The following is a 23,881-nucleotide window of genomic DNA, read 5'->3' as shown; positions in this document are numbered from 1 at the left end:
CACCTCAATTGAGTCTTGCACAAATTGACTGTCTTGGCGTTGCATGTCTTCTGTTCAAGTTACAGTAATGACTCTGCAAAGTCTTGCTAATATGTAATGGTCTTGAGTTGTTTAGTCTTCTCAATGTGTGTCTCAGTAGTGCAAGATTGTCATCGATCTTTTGCAACTACATCTACAGGTAAACAATGTAATAAGATGGGATTAAAAGAATGTATGTTCTTTTTTTTTCTAAGCAAAAAACTGCCCTATACATTTTATATGAAGCTTTCTAATCTTGATAAGTGAAGCTAAAAGATCTTACACACGTCTTTTTTTTTTTTTCAATTGAACTCTATTAAAGACTATACTATCAAATGTTAACGCAATATAGTAAGAAGTGAAGACATAAAACGTTATCACAGGATTCCTAATTATTAGTCATATTAATTTTATTCAAAGTTAGTCATTACAGTTTTTTTTTTTTCAAAGTTCTATGTATATTGCAGTGATACAGCTGACACTAACTTACGAGACGTATCAGCCATTTGTTTGTTTGGACTCAAATTCAAGATGGTTTTACTACCAAGCTAGAAGCGATGGTCACCTGGCATGGATAGGGCCCCTTATATTAATACTTGATATGGGCCCTCCATTGTTAACCTACTTGTTAGGGTCATGGCATTGACAGCCTGTAGGGACCTGGCTTTAGTAAGGATACAGCATGGATGGAGACTTGCATCGATAGGGACCTAAATTTCAAAGCAACCCTACAATCAAGAAGCCCGGTATTGATTGGGTTTCGGCATTTGATAGGAATTCTGCAATAATGGGCATTTGGACCAACCAAAAATTTAAAAAATAACCAAATTGACAGCTGGTTTAGACAAAGCGAGGATTAAATTATGCCACCGTTGTACTGCGAGTCTAATAACTAACTGGCCAGTTGTTTTCTGAATCTAATTACAACTAGAAATACAAAGAAGGTTTTGTAAAGCAATTTTAACATACTTTTAAAATTGTTCAACTTTTTAAAATATCTAGCTGCTGACTAGCAAACAAAAGCTAATTTAAACAAAACACTACGCACACAGTAACACACACACACACACACACCCAAAGAGTGTAAGAGTGTGTGATCCGATAGCTAGATTTTAAATATATTGTGTGTTATAGAACTACACTAGCTTGATGCCGACCACAGCGATACGGAAATTTCCGATAACTTAAACTGTCATAGTCTCCACTTTAGGACGTATTTTGTGTTTCTTTGACTTCAAATCTATTTTTTTAGGTAAATATCTGGGCTATTGTTGGTCTACACGTAGTTTCTAAATGCCAAACACTTAACGTTTCAATGTATGTTTATATAATAGGACACATTTTTGTTGTCCCTAATTCCGAATGTTATTGTGTTCAATGGGGTCTATAAAAGATTTAGTATATTTTCTATTACGTAGAAAACTATAGGCCCTATTGCTTCTGTACATCTAGACACGAGACAGAGAAATATGTAAATATGTCTATGTTCTGACAGCAAATAGTTTCCTACTACTTATGTTTAATTTATATTTCATATTTCATTGTCCATAATTCATTAAGATTTAAGGGCGAAAGTTGAAAAAAAAAAGACTTTTTTTTCGATAGCTAGGTGACAGCAATGTCATTCCTCTACAAAAAAATTGGTAGACCGGTAGACCTTTATCCATTAAACAGTTACCATAGTTACATAACTTAAGACAAAAAGAAAGTCTTCAGTTTATTGTTGAGGACAATATAGGTAGGAATCAAACAACATTTTCAAGAAATAAAAAAGAGTCCAGGTAGAATTTAGTTTTGTTAAACCATTGCATTGATGTTATGTAAGTGTCAAGATGATCGGTGTCATCTAAATGTCATGTAAATGCCAATACAAGTGATGCCATGTAATTTCCATATTAGTGATGTCATAAAAGTGTCAAGAACATTGATGTCATGTAAATATCAAGATCATTGGTGAAATGATTGATGTTATGTGGATGTCAAGAAGATGGCTTTCTTGTGAAGACCCATTACATGAATGTCATCTCAAGATACTTCATTGAATTACTTTGCTGTTGTCTAAGCGATGTCTCGTCTTACAAAAACACTATTAATAATTAATAATAAATGTTAAAATAAATAAAAATAAATAATTAATTAATAATATATAGCTCGTGTTTTCTAATCAAAAAGTAGAAGTCAACATACAAAAAAAAATACATCATAAATCATTCTACTCTAATGCTCCATATATAGGCCTACGCCTCCTTAAATAGGCCTTTGAGATGATCCATAGTCGACTGAAGGAGGCCATAGTTAAAAGGCTTACTATTATCGGACTTATGTGATTTAAAATAATTTATTTTTTGATATTAATGGAATACGGACACTCTGAGCTTCCAGGCCTAAACGCATATAGACATAGATTTGTTACGCTGTCTGTAACATGCACGCTCATAAGTCTCTTGGTTCTATTTAATGATGTCACGAAGGCTGAGTGCATCAAGCTCATCAGGTACTTTTGATGGCATGTAAAAACTAGACAGTTTTATAAACTAGAAGACCTTTACTTAGTGTAGTAGACCTGTCCTTGTTACTTATAGCAGAGCCTCCGCTGGCTAGAAATGGTAGCTGTAGTAGGTCTACTACACTACATACATGCTAGGATTGATATCCTTCAAGCAGGAGGGCTACAGGCTAATTCAATGTATAGTTCTATAGAGATCTCAGATTGAATTGATAAGGTCGGTTGCATTTCTTTCTTTATGTTGTTTGAATGATTTAATTTTCGACCTAATGGCAATGGTCGACTGATAAAAAATCATATGGTGTTTATAATCGGGAATATCCTGACTCGTAATAATAGGAAAAATCCGTCACATTTCGTTCGCATAACTCCCTTCTTCTTCACGCTACATCTGTTGAACAGCGTTCTCGGTTATATCTGCGATGGTTCAACGTCACAGACCTATATATATTTTACCTTGACTGGAAAACGGAAACAAATTCTTATCCGATAATGATAATGATCACATCACAGACCTATATATATATATATATATATATATATATATATATATATATATATATATATATATATATATATATATATTTATATTTATATATACACTGTCTCTCGTCTGTAAAGGCTTTTTTTGTCACATGACCATAACATTGGTCATATCGCGTGCATTAGCAGTAATGTCCCTTGTTCAACAGCAATTGACCTGTGTGATTGGCCTGAATCATGTGTGTCAGTAGGCCGCACACACATTAACCCTTTCAGTCCGCCACTAGGGTTGTAACACTATATATAAATATATATATATATATATATATATATATATATATATATTAAAAATCGATCTTTTCAGTCTTAGAAAACTAATGATCTTTAGTTTTCAGAGTTTACAAGTAATGTAATGCCATTTTGGGGATTTTACATAGAATGGGCTATTCTTAATATTAATCACAGCACTATATATTTACCAAATCTATTATATAATGCCATTTTTTGTGTTAGTTTCCATCGAGTAGGCCTAAATATTTCGAGAATCCTAGATCAACTTATGATTTTAGATTGCACATGTCCAGTCTAGGTATAATATATATAGGTCTGTGATCTACACGTATTTGAGGTTGTTTAATGACTTTTCTTGGCAATTTGCATTTTGAACCTGTATGAGCTGTCATCTAGATCTCGTTTCCTTGCTAATGGTACATTGTTGACGTTTGTGTGGAGTTTTGAACTACATTTAAAAAAAAATGAGATTTCGATCAAAAGATAATGAGATAAAACACGCGGCTTGGGGAAAGGTTGTGGCGTGTCTAATTGTCCTGGGCGGTTTGGGCACTAAACAGAATTTTGATTCGGATTTCTTGTAACGAACTGACTCACCGAGAAACTGACTCATTTCTGGAAAACCCATTCTTACACAGAAACTTGCTTATATCTATTAAACCAATTCGTATCACATTTTACAAAGATAAACAACAAAAAGCCACGTACACACATAGGTGTTGTGTAGCGCCAGACATTTCAACTAAACTCTTGTAGCTGTATTCTATTCTTAAGGCAGAGCTTGAATAAAACTGGAACAAGCTTCTTTTCAAAAAAACTTTACTTGTACTTTTACTAACAAAAAATAGATGTAAGTAGAACCACAAAAAATAGAGTGTGTCACGAACAATTTAAAGAAAACTCCCTAGTAGTTAGTACACGTCTTTCTGTCACACGTCGTGAAACGTGGTTGGGATCCTGGGAGAAATCCAATAACAACGGGGTGGTCTGGTGGCACATGCATTGCCCTAACAGAGATGATCCATGGTGGAAGCTGAAAATGTCGGAACAAACAATAAAAGCGCAATGCAGGACGGGAATTTGCCCCATAGTTGCTTTGTGCGGTTCCGTCAAGTGCCCGTTGCCGAGACTGTTGAGCTAGAGGAATCAGTGGTGCTTGTCTTTCTCGAGTGTCTGCAACTCCTAGAGTTAAGGAAACCCGTATATGTACAGGCATTTGATCTGTACGAGAGCTTCAGGCAGTGCTCGGAATTGAAGAAATTCTTTCCACGGAACTTACGGAGGCCTAAGACTTCTTGCCTTGTTACCAATTGGAGTTCATTCCATGCCAGCTTCCAACTTTCACTTTTACTTCCTTGTTTATCAGCTCAATTGCAATGGGATTTACATCAGAATCTATTTAGCAAGACAAAAAATGTGTTGCCGATATTTTGATTTTGCTCTGATGTAACAGTTATCTTAAATGTTCCAGTAAGCTCTGATGTTCCAGTAAGCTCTGATGTTCCAGTTAGCTCTGATGTTCCAGTTAGCTCTGATGTTCCAGTTAGCTCTGATGTTCCAGTTAGCTCTGACGTACCAGTAAGCTATGATTTACCAGTTAGTTCTGATGTTCCAGTTAGCTCTGACGTACCAGTAAGCTATGATTTACCAGTTAGTTCTGATGTTCCAGTTAGCTCTGATGTTCCAGTTAGCTCCGATTTACCTGTTAGTTCTGATGTACCAGTTAATTCTGATGTACCATTAGCTCTGATGTACCAGTTAGCTCTGATGTTCCAGTAAGCTCTGATGTTCCAGTAAGCTCTGATGTTCCAGTTAGTTCTGATGTACCAGTTAGCTCTGATGTACCAGTTAGCTCTGATGTACCAGTTAGCTCTGATGTACCAGTTAGTTCTGGTGTTCCAGTTAGCTCTGATGTTCCAGTTAGCTCTGTCCCAGTTAGTTCTGATGTTCCAGTTAGCTCTGATGTTCCAGTTAGCTCTGATGTTCCAGTTAGTTCTGATGTTCCAGTTAGCTCTGATGTTTCAGTTAGCTCTGATGTTCCAGTTAGTTCTGATGTTCCAGTTAGCTCTGATGTTCCAGTTAGTTCTGATGTTCCAGTTAGCTCTGATGTTCCAGTTAGCTCTGATATTACAGTTAGCTCTGATGTACCAGTTAGCTATGATGTACCAGTTAGCTCTGATGTTCCGGTTAGCTCTGATGTACCAGTTAGCTCTGATGTTCTAGATAGCTCTGATGTTCCAGTTAGCTCTGTTCCAGTTAGTTCTGCTGTTCCAGTTAGCTCTGATGTACCAGTTAGTTCTGATGTACCAGTTAGCTCTGATGTTCCAGTTAGTTCTGATGTTCCAGTTAGTTCTGCTGTTCCAGTTAGCTCGGATGTTCCAGTTAGTTCTGATGTTCCAGTTAGCTCTGATGTTACAGTTAGCTCTGACGTTCCAGTTAGCTCTGTTCCAGTTAGTTCTGATGTTCCAGTTAGCTCTGATGTTCCAGTTAGTTCTGATGTTCCAGTTAGCTCTGATGTTTCAGTTAGCTCTGATATTCCAGTTAGCTCTGATGTACCAGTTAGCTATGATGTACCAGTTAGCTCTGATGTTCCGGTTAGCTCTGATGTACCAGTTAGCTCTGATGTTCTAGATAGCTCTGATGTTCCAGTTAGTTCTGCTGTTCCAGTTAGCTCTGATGTACCAGTTAGTTCTGATGTACCAGTTAGCTCTGATGTTCCAATTAGTTCTGATGTTCAAGTTAGTTCTGCTGTTCCAGTTAGCTCGGATGTTCCAGTTAGTTCTGATGTTCCAGTTAGCTCTGATGTTCCAGTTAGCTCTGTCCCAGTTAGTTCTGATGTTCCAATTAGCTCTGATGTTCCAGTTAGCTCTGATGTTCCAGTTAGTTCTGATGTTCCAGTTAGCTCTGATGTTCCAGTTAGCTCTGTTCCAGTTAGTTCTGATGTTCCAGTTAGCTCTGATGTTCCAGTTAGCTCCGATTTACCTGTTAGTTCTGATGTACCATTTAATTCTGATGTTCCAGTTAGCTCTGATGTACCAGTTAGCTCTGATGTTCCAGTAAGCTCTGATGTTCCAGTTAGCTATGATTTACCAGTTAGTTCTGATGTACCAGTTAGCTCTGATGTACCAGTTAGCTCTAATGTACCAGTTAGCTCCGATGTTCCAGTTAGCTATGATTTACCAGTTAGTTCTGATGTACCAGTTAGCTCTGATGTACCAGTTAGCTCTGATGTACCAGTTAGCTCTGATGTACCAGTTAGCTCTGATGTACCAGTTAGCTCTGCTGTTCCAGTTAGTTCTGGTGTTCCAGTTAGCTCTGATGTTCCAGTTAGCTCTGTTCCAGTTAGTTCTGATGTTCCAGTTAGCTCTGATGTACCAGTTAGCTCTGATGTTCCAGTTAGCTCTGATGTACCAGTTAGCTTTGAGGTACCAGTAAGCTCTGAGGTACCAGTTAGCTCTGATGTTCCAGTTAGTTCTGATGTTCCAGTTAGCTCTGATGTTCCAGTTAGCTCTGTCCCAGTTAGTTCTGATGTTACAGTTAGCTCTGATGTTCCAGTTAGCTCGGATGTTCCAGTTAGTTCTGATGTTCCAGTTATCTCTGATGTTCCAGTTAGCTCTGTTCCAGTTAGTTCTGATGTTCCAGTTAGCTCTGATGTCCCAGTTAGTTCTGATGTTCCAGTTAGCTCTGATGTTCCAGTTAGCTCTGATGTTCCAGTTAGTTTCTGATGTTCCAGTTAGCTCTGATGTTCCAGTTAGTTCTGATGTTCCAGTTAGCTCTGATGTTCCAGTTAGCTCTGATGTTCCAGTTAGCTCTTATGTACCAGTTAGCTCTGATGTACCAGTTAGCTTCTTTGTTCCGGTTAGCTCTGATGTACTAGTTAGTTCTGATTTACCAGTTAGTTCTGATGTACCAGTTAGCTCTGATGCACCAGTTAGCTCTGATGTTCTAGTTAGCTCTGATGTTCCAGTTAGCTCTGTTTCAGTTAGTTCTGCTGTTCCAGTTAGCTCTGATGTACCAGTTAGTTCTGATGTACCAGTTAGCTCTGATGTTCCAGTTAGTTCTGATGTTCCAGTTAGTTCTGCTGTTCCAGTTAGCTCGGATGTTCCAGTTAGTTCTGATGTTCCAGTTAGCTCTGATGTTCCAGTTTGCTCTGATGTTCCAGTTAGCTCTGATGTACCAGTTAGCTCTGATGTACCAGTTAGCTATGATATACCAGTTCGCTCTGATGTTCCAGTTAGCTCTGATGTACCAGTTAGCTCTGATGTACCAGTTAGCTATGATATACCAGTTCGCTCTGATGTTCCAGTTAGCTCTGATGTACCAGTTAGCTCTGTTTCCAGTGTGATGGATGCCTGTCTTGTAGTTAATTGTTGATGCCTGTCAGATTATGAAAGATTACTCTGCAGATGTCTGGGTTTCTTGTACCGGTACGGGTGTATTATAATGTTATTACTCACAACCAAAACAAGCTCATCCGTTTTAGAAAGTTTAGAGACGAGCCCAAACACCGTTGGAACAGTTTAAATTAAGGTTTAATCCACAAAAGGCCACAGTCGATGTCTCTGTTGATAAAATACGTCATAACCCTATAAAATCCTATCACCGACTGATTTTCTGTCTCTAAGAAGCCTCCAACCCAACTAAGTCCAAGCGTCACTAATCAGGTTCGAAATCCGTCCACAATAGTGCGTCTCTACATAACTAAAAATACAAAGTAAGTTAGCTCTGATGTACCACTTAGCTCGGATGTTCCAGTTAAATCTGATGTTTCAGTTAGCTCTGGTGTCCCAGTTAGCTCTGATGTACCAGTTGATGATGATGACTGTAATCACTCTCGATAAAATTCTGTGCAGCAAGGCTAGTTAGTAATGCCATGAAAGAACTTTAATTTTGGTCAAATATATGATCACTAAACTGATAAAAGATTTATTCCTTCCGTTGATTTCAGCAAGGGAACGTAATACATCCGAGTCTTTGTCCAGTGATAGTTCACTTCCGCTGATGGACACTGGTACAGCAGACATTACTAATGCACCATTACAATTAGATGTATCAACCCATTGCGGTAAGTTGGAACTATTTTAGTGCAACAGAACATTTTTGGTCACATACCATTTTTTGGATGACATACAATTGACTAATACATTGCTATGATTGATCTTTCATAACACACCTGTAGTTAGTGATTTACTTTGCATTGGGACGATAGGAAAAAGTGCATGTTATTGTGTACAAATGAAGACATTTAAATTAGGAAAATTCTTCAAGTTCCATATGATATGTCATATTGGGATTTGCCTTCCACCGGGTTTCCTTTGATTGCTACGAACCCAAAACTTTCATTTTTGGCTACAAATGCTAAACAGTTACTGGCCTGGCTATTTAATGCAATTTAATTGTCTACCACATTCTAATTCATTCTCAGCGTTTCAATGATAACAGCCAAGAAAACCATCGACTAAGCATAGCTTAAGTCAGTGATTAACATGCATGACTAGATTGACACATGAAATGCATAGGACGTAATTATCTCCTTTTTTGAAGTAACGCCTGTAGTATGTTATGAAATACAGACGTTATTACAAAAAGAAGATGATTACATTCTACGCGCGTTCCTAGGTCAATCTAGTCATACATGTTAAACAATTACTTAAATTCTGCCAACTCATTGGTTTCTCTGGCTGACTCAGGCAACCCATTCTATGTTCTAATAGCATTAGTAAAAATGGAACTACAAATTAGTCCTAGCATATGGAACAAGGAATGTACCTTTATCTTTGTATAAGAGAAGATAAGATAATGTATTATTGCCTAAGTACATACTTAAAATATACTGATATTTTGAAGAAGAAGTTGCAAAGGGAAAAGATCGTCACTCGAGACATAAAATGCCACAGAATTTTGTATCTTGTATTTTTGTCTCCGTGTTTTATTTGATTCTACTTTTGTATTTCTCATGTTTTGTGTCTATGTTTTATTTGATTCTACTTTTGTATTTCTCATGTTTTGTGTCTATGTTTTATTTGATTCTACTTTTGTATTTCTCATGTTTTGTGTCTATGTTTTGTCTCCGTGTTTTATTTGATTCTACTTTTGTATTTCTCATGTTTTGTGTCTATGTTTTATTTGATTCTACTTTTGTATTTCTCATGTTTTGTGTCTATGTTTTGTCTCCGTGTTTTATTTGATTCTACTTTTGTATTTCTCATGTTTTGTGTCTATGTTTTGTCTCCGTGTTTTATTTGATTCTACTTTTGTATTTCTCATGTTTTATGTGTGCCTCCCAGTTGAAACAGACTCGCTGGATCTTAGAGGGACTTTGAAGAAAAGTGACCGTAAGACTAAATCTTCATCATCCCGGGACATACTGCGTCCTAAATCTTCCAAACAGAAACACTCTGTAAGTTATGTTTACATTTATTTGATTTATTAACCTAATTTGTTTATGCTTGTTTCTAAGACTTTTTGAATCTAATTTGTTTATCTTTGTTTCTATATGTTTATGTATGTTTATTGGATTTGTTTATTCCATCTGCACCTGATTGTTTAATCATATGTTGTTTTGATTTATTTAATTTAGTGGATTTTATTTTATATTCAACGCTTTATATTTGTTTAATTTCTTTTAAGAATTATTAAATTTATTCATGTTTCTTCATTTGTATAGTTTCTCTTTTTTTTTCCTTGCCTGTCTGAGTGTCTCTTGTCATTGATAAATGTTAGTCTCCTTACACCGGAGACACCAATAACAAAAAAAAACAAAACACACAAAGAAACTAGCTATTATAGTTTTGCCACCAAAAATGAACATTTCCTACAGTTAGGTGAGTTTACTTGTTTTACTTTAGAATTGATTTTGAACTAATTTTTTTTTTACTAGAGTTTGAAGCAGAAAAAACAAGTTCAGAAATGGTTCGACATTCCAATCAGCAGACTTCGAACCCAAGACCTGGCTCGAAGTCAAGAGGTAGAATTTAGATTGTCCATTTTCGTTCACTATTAAACTCATGTTTCTAATTAATTTTTCTTAGAGTTAGGCCCTGGTAATCAGAAATATGTTTTAGACTGTGAGGAATATCTAAGTGGTGAAAAAAGTTGTCTCTGTGAAAAAAAAAAAGATCTGTGAGGATCCGATTTGGTCGAGGCCTTTATAAATTATACTTTAGTAGAAGCCCTTAAGTGAATTAAGTGAAACCCAATGTGACAAAGGCCTTTGTGTTTAAACTTTTAGAGTATCTTTTGTGATCATGGTCAAAGTAAACTATACTGTTAGAGTGTGATCATGACCAAAGTAAACTATACTGTTAGAGTGTGATCATGGCGTAAGTAAACTTTACTGTTAGAGTGTGATTATGACCAAAGTAAACTATACTGTTAGAGTGTGATCATGACCAAAGTAAACTTTACTGTTAGAGTGTGATCATGACTAAAGTAAACTATACTGTTAGAGTGTGATCATGACCATAGTAAACTATACTGTTAGAGTGTGATCATGGCGTAAGTAAACTTTACTGTTAGAGTGTGATCATGACCAAAGTAAACTATACTGTTAGAGTGTGATCATGACCAAAGTAAACTATACTGTTAGAGTGTAATCATGGCGTAAGTAAACTTTACTGTTAGAGTGTGATCATGACTAAGTAAACTATACTGTTAGAGTGTGATCATGACCATAGTAAACTTTACTGTTAGAGTGTGATCATGACCAAAGTAAACTATACTGTTAGAGTGTGATCATTACCATAGTAAACTATACTGTTAGAGTGTGATCATTACCAAAGTAAACTATACTGTTAGAGTGTGATCATTACCAAAGTAAACTATACTGTTAGAGTGTGATCATGACCATAGTAAACTTTACTGTTAGAGTGTAATCATGGCATAAGTAAACTTTACTGTTAGAGTGTGATCATGACCAAAGTAAACTATACTGTTAGAGTGTGATCATGACCATTGTAAACTTTACTGTTAGAGTGTGATCATTACCAAAATAAACTATACTGTTAGAGTGTAATCATGACCAAAGTAAACTATACTGTTAGAGTGTAATCATGGCGTAAGTAAACTTTACATTTAGAGTGTAATCATGACCAAAGTAAACTATACTGTTAGAGTGTGATCATGACCAAAGTAAACTATACTGTTAGAGTGTAATCATGGCGTAAGTAAACTATACTGTTAGAGTGTGATCATGACCAAAGTAAACTATACTGTTAGAGTGTGATCATGACCAAAGTAAACTTTACTGTTAGAGTGTGATCATGACCAAAGTAAACTATACTGTTAAAGTGTAATCATGGCGTAAGTAAACTTTACTGTTAGAGTGTGATCATGACCAAAGTAAACTTTACTGTTAGAGTGTAATCATAACCAAATTAAACTATACTGTTAAAGTGTAATCATGGCATAAGTAAACTTTACTGTTAGAGTGTGATTATGACCAAAGTAAACTATACTGTTAGAGTGTGATCATGACCAAAGTAAACTATACTGTTAGAGTGTGATCATGACCAAAGTAAATTATACTGTTAGAGTGTAATCATGGCGTAAGTAAACTTTACTGTTAGAGTGTGATCATGACTAAAGTAAACTATACTGTTAGAGTGTGATCATGACCATAGTAAACTATACTGTTAGAGTGTGATCATGGCGTAAGTAAACTATACTGTTAGAGTGTGATCATGACCAAAGTAAACTTTACTGTTAGAGTGTGATCATGACCAAAGTAAACTATACTGTTAAAGTGTAATCATGGCGTAAGTAAACTTTACTGTTAGAGTGTGATCATGACTAAAGTAAACTATACTGTTAGAGTGTGATCATGACCATAGTAAACTTTACTGTTAGAGTGTGATCATGACCAAAGTAAACTATACTGTTAGAGTGTGATCATGACCATAGTAAACTTTACTGTTAGAGTGTAATCATGGCATAAGTAAACTTTACTGTTAGAGTGTGATCATGACCAAAGTAAACTATACTGTTAGAGTGTGATCATGACCATTGTAAACTTTACTGTTAGAGTGTGATCATTACCAAAATAAACTATACTGTTAGAGTGTAATCATGACCAAAGTAAACTATACTGTTAGAGTGTAATCATGGCGTAAGTAAACTTTACATTTAGAGTGTAATCATGGCCAAAGTAAACTATACTGTTAGAGTGTGATCATGACGAAAGTAAACTATACTGTTAGAGTGTAATCATGGCGTAAGTAAACTTTACTGTTAGAGTGTGATCATAACCAAATTAAACTTTAGTGTTAGAGTGTAATCATGACCAAAGTAAACTTTACTGTTAGAGTGTAATCATGACCAAAGTAAACTATACTGTTATAGTGTGATCATGACCATAGTAAACTATACTGTTAGAGTGTGATCATGACCAAAGTAAACTATACTGTTAGAGTGTGATCATGACCAAAGTAAACTTTACTGTTAGAGTGTGATCATGACCAAAGTAAACTATACTGTTAAAGTGTAATCATGGCGTAAGTAAACTTTACTGTTAGAGTGTGATCATGACCAAAGTAAACTTTACTGTTAGAGTGTGATCATGACCAAAGTAAACTTTACTGTTAGAGTGTAATCATAACCAAATTAAACTATACTGTTAAAGTGTAATCATGGCATAAGTAAACTTTACTGTTAGAGTGTGATTATGACCAAAGTAAACTATACTGTTAGAGTGTGATCATGACCAAAGTAAACTATACTGTTAGAGTGTGATCATGACCAAAGTAAACTATACTGTTATAGTGTAATCATAGCGTAAGTAAACTTTACTGTTAGAGTGTGATCATGACTAAAGTAAACTATACTGTTAGAGTGTGATCATGACCATAGTAAACTATACTGTTAGAGTGTGATCATGGCGTAAGTAAACTGTACTGTTAGAGTGTGATCATGACCAAAGTAAACTTTACTGTTAGAGTGTGATCATGACCAAAGTAAACTATACTGTTAAAGTGTAATCATGGCGTAAGTAAACTTTACTGTTAGAGTGTGATCATGACTAAAGTAAACTATACTGTTAGAGTGTAATCATGACCATAGTAAACTTTACTGTTAGAGTGTGATCATGACCAAAGTAAACTATACTGTTAGAGTGTGATCATGACCATAGTAAACTATACTGTTAGAGTGTGATCATTACCAAAGTAAACTATACTGTTAGAGTGTGATCATGACCATAGTAAACTTTACTGTTAGAGTGTAATCATGGCATAAGTAAACTTTACTGTTAGAGTGTGATCATGACCAAAGTAAACTATACTGTTAGAGTGTGATCATGAACATTGTAAACTTTACTGTTAGAGTGTGATCATTACCAAAATAAACTATACTGTTAGAGTGTAATCATGACCAAAGTAAACTATACTGTTAGAGTGTGATCATGACGAAAGTAAACTATACTGTTAGAGTGTAATCATGGCGTAAGTAAACTTTACTGTTAGAGTGTGATCATGACCATAGTAAACTATACTGTTAGAGTGTGATCATGGCGTAAGTAAACTGTACTGTTAGAGTGTGATCATGACCAAAGTAAACTTTACTGTTAGAGTGTGATCATGACCAAAGTAAACTATACTGTTAAAGTGTAATCATGGCGTAAGTAAACTTTACTGTTAGAGTGTGATCATGACTAAAGTAAACTATACTGTTAGAGTGTGATCATGACCATAGTAAACTTTACTGTTAGAGTGTGATCATGACCAAAGTAAACTATACTGTTAGAGTGTGATCATGACCATAGTAAACTATACTGTTAGAGTGTGATCATTACCAAAGTAAACTATACTGTTAGAGTGTGATCATGACCATAGTAAACTTTACTGTTAGAGTGTAATCATGGCATAAGTAAACTTTACTGTTAGAGTGTGATCATGACCAAAGTAAACTATACTGTTAGAGTGTGATCATGACCATTGTAAACTTTACTGTTAGAGTGTGATCATTACCAAAATAAACTATACTGTTAGAGTGTAATCATGACCAAAGTAAACTATACTGTTAGAGTGTGATCATGACGAAAGTAAACTATACTGTTAGAGTGTAATCATGGCGTAAGTAAACTTTACTGTTAGAGTGTTATCATAACCAAATTAAACTTTAGTGTTAGAGTGTAATCATGACCAAAGTAAACTTTACTGTTAGAGTGTAATCATGACCAAAGTAAACTATACTGTTATAGTGTGATCATGACCATAGTAAACTATACTGTTAGAGTGTGATCATGACCAAAGTAAACTATACTGTTAGAGTGTGATCATGACCAAAGTAAACTTTACTGTTAGAGTGTGATCATGACCAAAGTAAACTATACTGTTAAAGTGTAATCATGGCGTAAGTAAACTTTACTGTTAGAGTGTGATCATGACCAAAGTAAACTTTACTGTTAGAGTGTGATCATGACCAAATTAAACTTTAGTGTTAGAGTGTAATCATGACCAAAGTAAACTTTACTGTTAGAGTGTGATCATGACCATAGTAAACTATACTGTTAGAGTGTGATCATGACTATACTACTAGTCAGAGGCGTAGCTAGGTTGGGGGGAGGAAGGGCCACTTGAAGGGGGCCCCAAAACGAGTGTTTTTTACATTAAATATTAAATATTACGCAAAATGGTCAAGCCTTCCCCGGGCCCCCAATTGATGGCAAATTCCTAGCTACGTCATTGGCTAGAGTGTGGTAATGGCCTAAGTAAGCTATACTGTTACTGTGATTAAAGTTTGAAGAAAATCTTGATCATAATCTTGTATAACTTCCACTGTGATCGGGATACTTTCATAAATTCTTACTCAGTTTCCTCTGAAAGAAAAGAACCTTCGATTATGAGTTTTAAACAAAGTTACAAAGACAGTTTGTGTGGAAACAAACTCAAAATCGGCCCCCGAATTGGTCCACTCAGGCAGGTAAAAAGGCAGGTTTCAATATTTCAGAAAGAACATTAGAATGAAATTCTATCAAGACAAATGACAGAGAAGAATGGAGAAAGTAGGTTGACAGATCTTGTGTGGTGTCCCAGCGGTCCAGCAGACCAATGGATAGGTGAAAGTGGATGTTAAGTTAGATGTGAACGTGGCCTAACTGATGTCTTATAATGAATATCTAATTGATCTAATTGTTTTGCAAAGGGTCAATCTCTTATTCCTCAAGAAAAAAACTTTTCCGTAAAAAAAAAGTTGTTAAGTGTACTATTGTTGCGTGTGTACTCTGAAGTTCACGCGATAATATTGTTATAACTCTGCAATGCTCACCGCCATCCAGGCTAGTACAGAGGTGCGCACTGTTATAGACTAGACTGGAAAGGATGTCAACATTAGAAGAAGAGAACGATTTTCGCCCAAGTTGAGAACCAATATGGAGAGATTGTGCCTAAGATAGATGTTGTTTTGTGTACCTGTGTAAGTTATTACAATTGGTGTCAGAAGTGGGATCATAGGCAACTCAACGAGAGGAGGTTGGATGCGAGCTCTATGGCATCGTTAAAGCTATTACATCAGCTCTTAATTAAAGAGCTAAGACAAGAGCTTCGGGACCGAGGTTTAAAACCCGTCGGTAGGAGAGAAACGCTCACGGCTCGTCTGCGGCAAGCTCTGATCGATGAAGAAGAAGATCCGGAGACCTACACATTTGAAATTGAACCTGGGATTGTTGATGTCATGGGCAAGATCCAGGACTGTGGGGATGCATTTAAGGAACAAATGAACACGATTAGGATCATGATGGGGAACATGAGTAGGATTATAATGTTGAACAAGGTAGATGAAAGCGTATTGCAAGTAGAAGGTCAAATAGACCAAAGTGTTAAATTGTGTCGCAAGTGAAAGAAGGAATAAACTCGTTAGTGAAAGGGCAGTTACCTGGTCAGGACTGTGGCTGCACAAACAGTGGTGATGGAGGCGCAGGGGATTGTAGCGCCGTCTGTGACTGTGTTGTGGGCAAGTCTGTCGGGGTTGACTTTCAAGACGAGAGGCGTGATAACAAGTGCTGTGACGATCTCAACGGGATGTGCCGAATCAAAAGGAAAGAGACAAATGAAGAAACAAGAGTAGTCTGTTATGTGCCTAAAGCTTTTGTTCCTGGTATACCTGAAACGAGTACCCCAATGAGCCGGACAGATCAAGACAACGTGGGGTCTGCGTCCAAGCTTTCTGCTGTGGACCTCAAAGACCTCTGTTTATCTGTCAGTACCATTGATAAGAACTCAAACCATGAAAGCCTCAAGACCGTTTCTGATTCCTTGCCTTGGATGTCGTCGGGTGAAATTGCGAATACGGGCCCCAACCATGGCCGAGACAGAAACAACGAATTTGACTTTGGCAGCGGCATAAGAAAGAACTCGATGCTTGGCAACTGCATCCAGGCGATTGACAAGAACTGTATATGCGGCGCCCTGTGGGGACAGTGCCCACACCAAGAAACCCAGCTACAAGATCTGAACTGAAATTTGTACTTCTGACCACATCAGTGAGAGTGACTTGAAAGGTGGTGAATTAATCCCAGCGAAACCTGATGTAGTGGTGGATGAACATTACAAGGATGCTTCATGGGCATACCTTACAGATGCGGCTGAGAAAGACTATGTGCTTGAAACCATGGCTACCAGTGGGCCTACAACTGTGTCACAAAACGTCCACGGAAGAGGTCCGCTGACTCAGCATCTTAGAACAACAACCCTGGAATCTACGGTGATCACCACAACCTCCATTTGTGTTACGTGGCTGGCAACCTTGACCTCCACTAACTCTCCCTGTTTCAGCTGGCTGGCATTAGCGACTATCGTCATGAGGTCGAAGCAGCGACCACGATATCGCCTCAAGCGTAGACTGGCCAACTGGAAGAAGAGAAAGCGACGACCACGGGAAACTGTGCAGATGGCTTTGTGGGCAACAGGCACCCTACCTTCTGTGGTTCCCACCGATTGACCTCCACCTGAACTGTCAAAACTCCACTGCACTGTGTCTTTTCGGGACGAAAAGCTCTAAGAAGGGGGCAATGTTATAACTCTGCAATGCTCACCACCTTCCAGACTAGTACAGAGGTGTGCACTGTTATAGACTAGACTGGAAAGGATGTCAACATTAGAAGAAGAGAACGATTTCCGCCCAAGTCGAGAACCAATATGGAGAGATTGTGCCTAAGATAGTTGTCTGTGTGCGTGCATGTGTAAGTTATTACAATATGAAAAACTACTTATTAATTGTTGTTTAAAATTATGTCAAACTTATATGCATACTAAATAGATTTTTTCTTTTTTAAAAAAGAGAAAAAAAAAATTGTGTGTAAATGTAGTAGTTAGTATGACAGAACATAACTTGGCAATACAAATGTAATAAGAAATTTTTTTTACAAAAAATCTAAAACCATTTGCATAAATGTGTTAAAGTTAAAAATATGGATAATGATCATCTCCCCTTCTAAAGAGCCTCCCTTGTTTGTTACTATTAATAGTGAATAGTTGTAAAAAGGGTGTATTTTAATGAAAAAACTGCTTGCATAAGTGATTTAAAAAAATTAGATTTTTCGCTTTCAGAAAAGAAAAAAGCCGTTGCATCAGAACTTTGAATGGTCTAAAATATTATGGTGTCAGATTTTCACTCTTTTTTCTAGTTTAAGAGATCTAAACGGGACGGACGGACAGACGAACAGACATTCCACACAAAACTAATAGCGTACTTTCCCCTAAAAATGTTTAAAATACTATATTTGTTTTATATGTACACGTTTCATGGTTTAGTTTTTATCACCTTTTTTTTTGTCTCCAGACAAACGACGAGTTAGAAAGAAAGAATGTAGATTTGATGAAAGAGATAGTGATTCTTCAAAAACAATCTAAAAGGCTGCAGGCACTATGTGAATATTTAAGGCATGGGAGTTCATTTCATAAGTTTAGTAAATCAGGTGCTAGTAGACCAACTAACTATTGCACTTCTGACGAAACGGAAACGAGTTTCTCAATCGACGGTTCCAGCCAGGTAAAAATACAAGGTGCAAGCTACAAACCATTTGAGAACCCCAACGTTTTCTCGCTCCTTGACATGCAAGAATCGCAAGACTTTGTGGATCTTGTAGAACCAAATCGAGGAATAACACCTTCGTGTTTCCATGGAGACAGTCCAATTTCCGGCTGGAGAAAATTAACTGATTCATGTATCATCAGAAATTCTAGTTATGACGATAGGTCTAGCTCTATCACATCTCCCGTACAAAGCGTTACAGGTTATCATGCAAGGTCTAACTCTATCACATCTCCCGTACAAAGCGTTACAGATTATGATTCAAGGTCTAACTCTATCACATCTCCCGTACAAAGCGCTACAGATTATGATGCAAGATATGGAAACGCCGAAACATGCGCCAATCTAAAGTCTGGCTATTTACCAACAACACAAAATTATGTTGACCCTAATTTGAACGATATCAGCCTAGCATATAATTCAGATAGGCCTACACATGATATATCGAACTCAGATATAGGCTGGCAAACACAGAAATCATTCCATAAACGTAGCTCAATTACAACTATAGAAAAGTCCATGCTTTTAAGAAGCATTTCAACAAAAGATGAAAACCTGAACCACACCGTGGCCCCATCTCCAGACTATTTGTCTCCAGTAAGTCCAACTCGTCACTGCCAATCAACGCCAGAGAGTCCAGATTCAGGCATTCTGACCAAAAGCCCAAGGCCAGATTTCTTCTTGGATGAAAATGCTGAACTATTGATCAAGGAGGAACCTTCAGACCAAATTACTTCTTACGGAAACTTCAAAAGGGATCATCATGAATACCTGGCCGCCTACATGCGAGATAGTCCGTCAAGAACTATATCCAAAAGTATTGGTCGGAGAGAAATGAATTCGAGTGAAGGCGATGACATACGTAGTTATTATGGGGAGTCTTGTTCAGAGTGGCATCAACGTCGTGAAGGATTGAGTCAGAGTGACGGTAACGAATTGAAAATGATTGATCGTCCATCGTACATAACCCAGAGTCTACCTTCAGACATAGAAGAGTATCGCTTTAACGATGTAGAAGAATTTATAAAGAAAGAGACATTAATAGATTCAATCGTAAAGGATTTGATGAGTCCCATAACAGACGAAATGACGTCTGAATGTGAGGTTTTTACTTTTGTTACATGTCTAGGAAACGAACTTCCGAAGGATGCAAGAGCAGACAACTTAACAGAACATCATCCCAACAGAGAAAGCACTTTGTCTGAACTGAGGCAGTCGAGTGGGCTGACTTCTAAGGGTGACCAGCTTGTGGCACACGATCAAGTGCCACTCATCACTAAAAAAATGTCAAATTTATCATGTCGCTCACCAGATTGTCTGAAATCACGAACTAAAGATCAAAGTAAAATGACGTAACTGAGCAGCTGGATTTCTTTATTAGATAATCAGAACTAGAATTCAAATAGATTTATTATCCATGCTAAATTGACGTGACCACAAAAATTCAGGAATTTTTAGAATATTATCAAACAATCGGTCATGCTTACTACCGCTTTGTGTATACCTAACCTTATTGCATGCTAGGTGTGAGGACAAATACGTAAATGATTACTATCTTGGCTCTAAATCTATGCTACATAGAGACAAAGTACGTAAATGTTTACTAACATGGCTCTGAACCTTTGACTGTTGATTGTGAGACAAAATACGTAAATGATTACTAACATGGCTCAAAAATCTATGTAAACTTATTAATACAGTCAGTTTTTAGTACTGTGTATTTATATCTTCTTTAGTTTTCAAAAATGAACAATATATTTTGCTTTGTTTTTTTTTATGATAAGCTGATTTCTTTCTTACGTAGTACAATAATTTTAATAGCCTAGACAATAACAACAATAAAAGTTACCCTTTGAGACCTAATGCTACTTAACTTTTACCCCATGCCGTATATCTAATTTGTCGCAAAACCACTGGGCCGTTTTAATTCTATTTTGCCAAGAGCAACATTTCTTTTTTTGAAAGTAATAAGGTACGTTAAGCGAAGCTCATCATGACTTCAACGCCCGCTTGTACTTAGAACAGACATAATGGTAAGACAACATTCATTCTTATTATGGGAATTGTGGTTGAGATGCTAAATCACTTGGCTACCCAGCAAGGAAGCTCGAGATCGAAACCGGACTCGAGAATAGTTTGTGTTTGCTGAGCGCCTAAAGGCGGCTGCATGGAAACCGTCACGTTTCCCTTTCAGATCTATGGGGCAGATGATGTAAAGGTTGTCTGTTTCTATGGCCAACGGTTAACGAGCAAGGTGTCATGTGGCCAGCACAACGACCTTCAATAAAGTCCCATCGTTAGAAAGGTTTTTATCCAACGAACAGGCTTGGACCCGGAGCTCTTCACCCCAAGTCCTTCTGAGCAGTAACGGCCATGGACCGAGTAAGGGGACCGTATCGCGCTCCCACTCGCTATAAGTGGCTAGGGCAGTGCTAACCATGGGGAGTTTACCTCAATCCTATACTGAAACCGCCATGTTCCGTGCAGGGACCGCCACTCCAGGTCTTTGATGTCGGCCCCCTTAATGGAATGGTGTGGCCGACTTTTTGTACTGGGTTGCTGGCTTTTGTTCCATCCCCACCCCGAGAAAGATAGCAAAAAAAAAAAAAAGCACACCCAGGATATCCTGACGGGCCTTGTTCGCTTCCCGTTCTTAGCCTATTTAGTTCCACTACTAGACGTTTCCACGGAGGCGCCACGCTTAGGCGACGGGGGCTTTTTTTTAAAATCATTTCAAGCACAACGACCAACCGCCTTTACTTTCCCCAACTAAATTCAGTTACCCAATAGAATAGAGTTGGGTGGACTCGGGGGCGCCCTAAAAATCCCAAAATTCATAATCCCAGTCTTCACTGAGATTCGAACCCAGGACCCGAGGTACAGAAGCCAATCGCTTAACCACTCATCCACCGCACCCCGTTCTTTTTAAAGCATTAAGTATGGAGCAGTAGCCTGGGAGAGTTTCATATGCGAGATAGCGAAGTTTTAACTCTTTCTCTCCCAATTGACGATGTCAACGTTGATTTGACCCCATTAAACTAAATGGATTTTTTGCATTTATAAACTTTAATTTGTCTTGTTTAAAAAGAGCATGCGTTATCCTTTAATTCGATATAAAATATAACATTTTCTGATAACAAACAAAAACTTATTAAAGTTTAAGCATAAATGTGTAGTGCAATCCCAACGAGCAAAATGAATAACACTATCGGAACGAGGAAAATAATTACGGAGAGAAAGAGTTAAGATGAACTAAAGGGGACAAAAGAAGTTTATTGTCGCTAGGTATCTCCTCCCATTTCCACCCACCCATAGCACACCACGAGGCCGCCTTTAATTGCGTCAAAACTGCTTTAAAGGGAAAAAAACAACACATGATTTAGATTCTGAATGCTTAAACGAACACCAACTGTGCTTAATTTTTTGTTTTTAAATAGGCCTACATCTAGTGGAGATAATCCAAATTAGAAAGCAGTGCAGGAGGGAAAACGTGGGGATTTTTTTCTTTTCTTGTAAATTACTTTACTGGATGATTTGGGGTTTTGATCATATCATTACATCCTTAACACTCTTAGCGCTGCCCGAGATCTCAGCTTGCAAAAGGTGGGGGGGGGGGGGGAGGGGTTGCCACTGGTATAAATACAAAAATACTATTGATATTATTACTAACAAAGATGAAAGAAAATTAACTAATTTTTTTAGATACTCCTTCAGAATTAAAGATAATTGCACTTAACCTTAAACCTAACTCTAAACCTCCGCAGGACGACAGGGGGATGCGGTGGAGTCCAGGACCATCAAGACAACAGTCCAGAGTGCATAACTACCACACGGCCAGGCAATCGTCTTCATTATTTAGCTTTCTGGTCCTCTCAGCCTAATAACTTTTGACATCTCAACCAATAGTGATTCAACCAGAGTCAAAGCTGGTGAATAGCTCTACAAACGACTCGATTCGAGACTTACACCTGACATGTATGTCTATATAACAGTAAACAATGTTTCTTTCAAGTCTTCTGAACCAATACTTCAATTGAAACGTCGAATAAATCGGCTTCAAGCGACGCTTCTAGCTCATTGATATATGAGTGAGAAACAGCCTACAACCAAGGACACATTATTTTTGCTATTAACTAAAGACGCTCGCGTTCTGCATTTTGAATATAGGTTAAAGAAAAAAAAAAAGCTTTGAAACATTTCGTTACTGATAATATTGAAAGTATTAATATTTGTTATTAAGTCACCCGTCTACTTTTACAAAAATAAAGAAAGAAAGGATGGCTGCCTGATCGTCAGATTGTCCCGAGTTCTGGCCCTGCCCACTTTCATTCCCTGCAGCCCTGCGGATGGTTTGGACATCGACGTAATGATCTTTTTTTTAGAACAAGTCATACATCAAAACGAGGTTTTATTTGAGTTATACATTTTAAACAATCCCGTTACCAACGAAATTCGCTATGTACGGAACTAAACTGTTGGAAAATTAATTAGCTTTACATTTGTGAAAATGCTTGTTATAATAATATCATCATTATCCTCATCTAATTCTATATGAGTGGAGACTTGAGACGTTCAGATCCTCTCTGAGTGAAGACTTGAGACGTTCAGATCCTCTCTTGCAAAAGCCCTGGACTGAAACCCTGCTGTTGTGCGTAATGCACGCATGTCACTGTACTGGTCAAGAACTTGTGGCCTCCAAAACATGTCTAGTCTAGACAGAGTGTAGGGCAGTCAAAAAAAAAATGAGACGGTTTCCTCTTGTTCCCTGAAGAAGGGGCAATGAGAGTCAAAAAAGTTTCTATTGTTTAGAGTAGTCTTACAGTGCCCTCTACCCTGGACCACTCAACTCAAGAAAATATAAAGAAACTAGAAAAATGGCAAAATAGAGTTTTTTTAGCTCACTAAACGTATGACTAGATTGACACATACCCTAGGACGTTTGAAGCAACGTCTGTAACTTATAAAATAAGATAGAAATGAATTTGATTTACTTACGAAAACCAGTGCTGCACAAGCTTTCGAGAAAAGGTTATTGTTAGATTTTCTTTAATTATCTTGTCCACTTAGCTTAACAAATATTTGAATTCACTCAGCATTGAACTCAACTGTTCACTACCCCCCCCCCTTTTTTTCCCCGCATTTGTGAGGCGTGTGATAAAATACTATCCCCGTAGACTGCAGCACTAACTAACTCTGCTGCTAGATCGGCAGCGGCATGGAGACTCTGAGCCAGCGTCATATGACATAGCCGAATGACTCATTCTTTCGAGTGACTGTCATACAACGCACAGTACGCACCCACATGAAGACCACACAACCTGCCACCAGCTACTCATATAATTTTTAAGGAAACATCCTCATTAAGTCCTAAGCAAATCTAGCATGAAATTTGGCTTTTCACGTTATTATATTTTTTTTTAATCAAACTTCCTTCTAAATTATATCAATTAAATTATGTATAATATTTAAGAAAACCAAGGTGTCTGTTTTTATTGTTAAGTGTCTTTACTATAAAGCCCCATATGTGAGTGGAGGAAACAAAATACCTCCCCCCCCCCG

General features: G+C 37.4%; 1 protein-coding gene across 4 annotated transcripts; it reads left to right on the top strand.

Annotated features, from left to right (window-relative positions):
• Positions 1–20,040, top strand: LOC106058098 (uncharacterized). 4 transcript variants are annotated; one of them, XM_056019401.1, is made up of 6 exons: positions 1–178; positions 8,247–8,363; positions 9,586–9,698; positions 10,179–10,265; positions 18,071–18,524; positions 18,576–20,040. In XM_056019401.1, the coding sequence occupies exons 1-6, from the start codon at positions 97–99 to the stop codon at positions 19,676–19,678; spliced, it is 1,956 nt and encodes a 651-aa protein (XP_055875376.1). In that variant the 5' UTR covers positions 1–96; the 3' UTR covers positions 19,679–20,040. The 4 variants fall into 4 exon arrangements, with proteins under 4 accessions (XP_055875376.1, XP_055875374.1, XP_055875377.1 ...); XM_056019399.1 differs by having other exon boundaries at positions 18,071–20,040; XM_056019402.1 differs by lacking the exon at positions 1–178 and adding an exon at positions 1,126–1,270 and having other exon boundaries at positions 18,071–20,040.
• The last annotated feature ends 3,841 nt before the right edge of the window (positions 20,041–23,881 follow it).

This window comes from Biomphalaria glabrata, chromosome 2 (assembly GCF_947242115.1).
Source record: "Biomphalaria glabrata chromosome 2, xgBioGlab47.1, whole genome shotgun sequence".
In the NCBI taxonomy this organism is placed as follows: Eukaryota; Metazoa; Mollusca; class Gastropoda; family Planorbidae; genus Biomphalaria; species Biomphalaria glabrata.
This window is presented reverse-complemented; position numbering and strand designations above follow the sequence as displayed.

Coding starts and splice junctions, on each gene's coding strand:
- LOC106058098 (XM_056019399.1), top strand. CDS start 97: ATGGTCTTGAGTTGTTTAGTCTTCTCAATGTGTGTCTCAGTAGTGCAA. Junction 9,699..10,178: donor CTTCCAAACAGAAACACTCT/GTAAGTTATGTT, acceptor TTTTTTTACTAG/AGTTTGAAGCAGAAAAAACA. Junction 10,266..18,070: donor ACCTGGCTCGAAGTCAAGAG/GTAGAATTTAGA, acceptor TTTTGTCTCCAG/ACAAACGACGAGTTAGAAAG.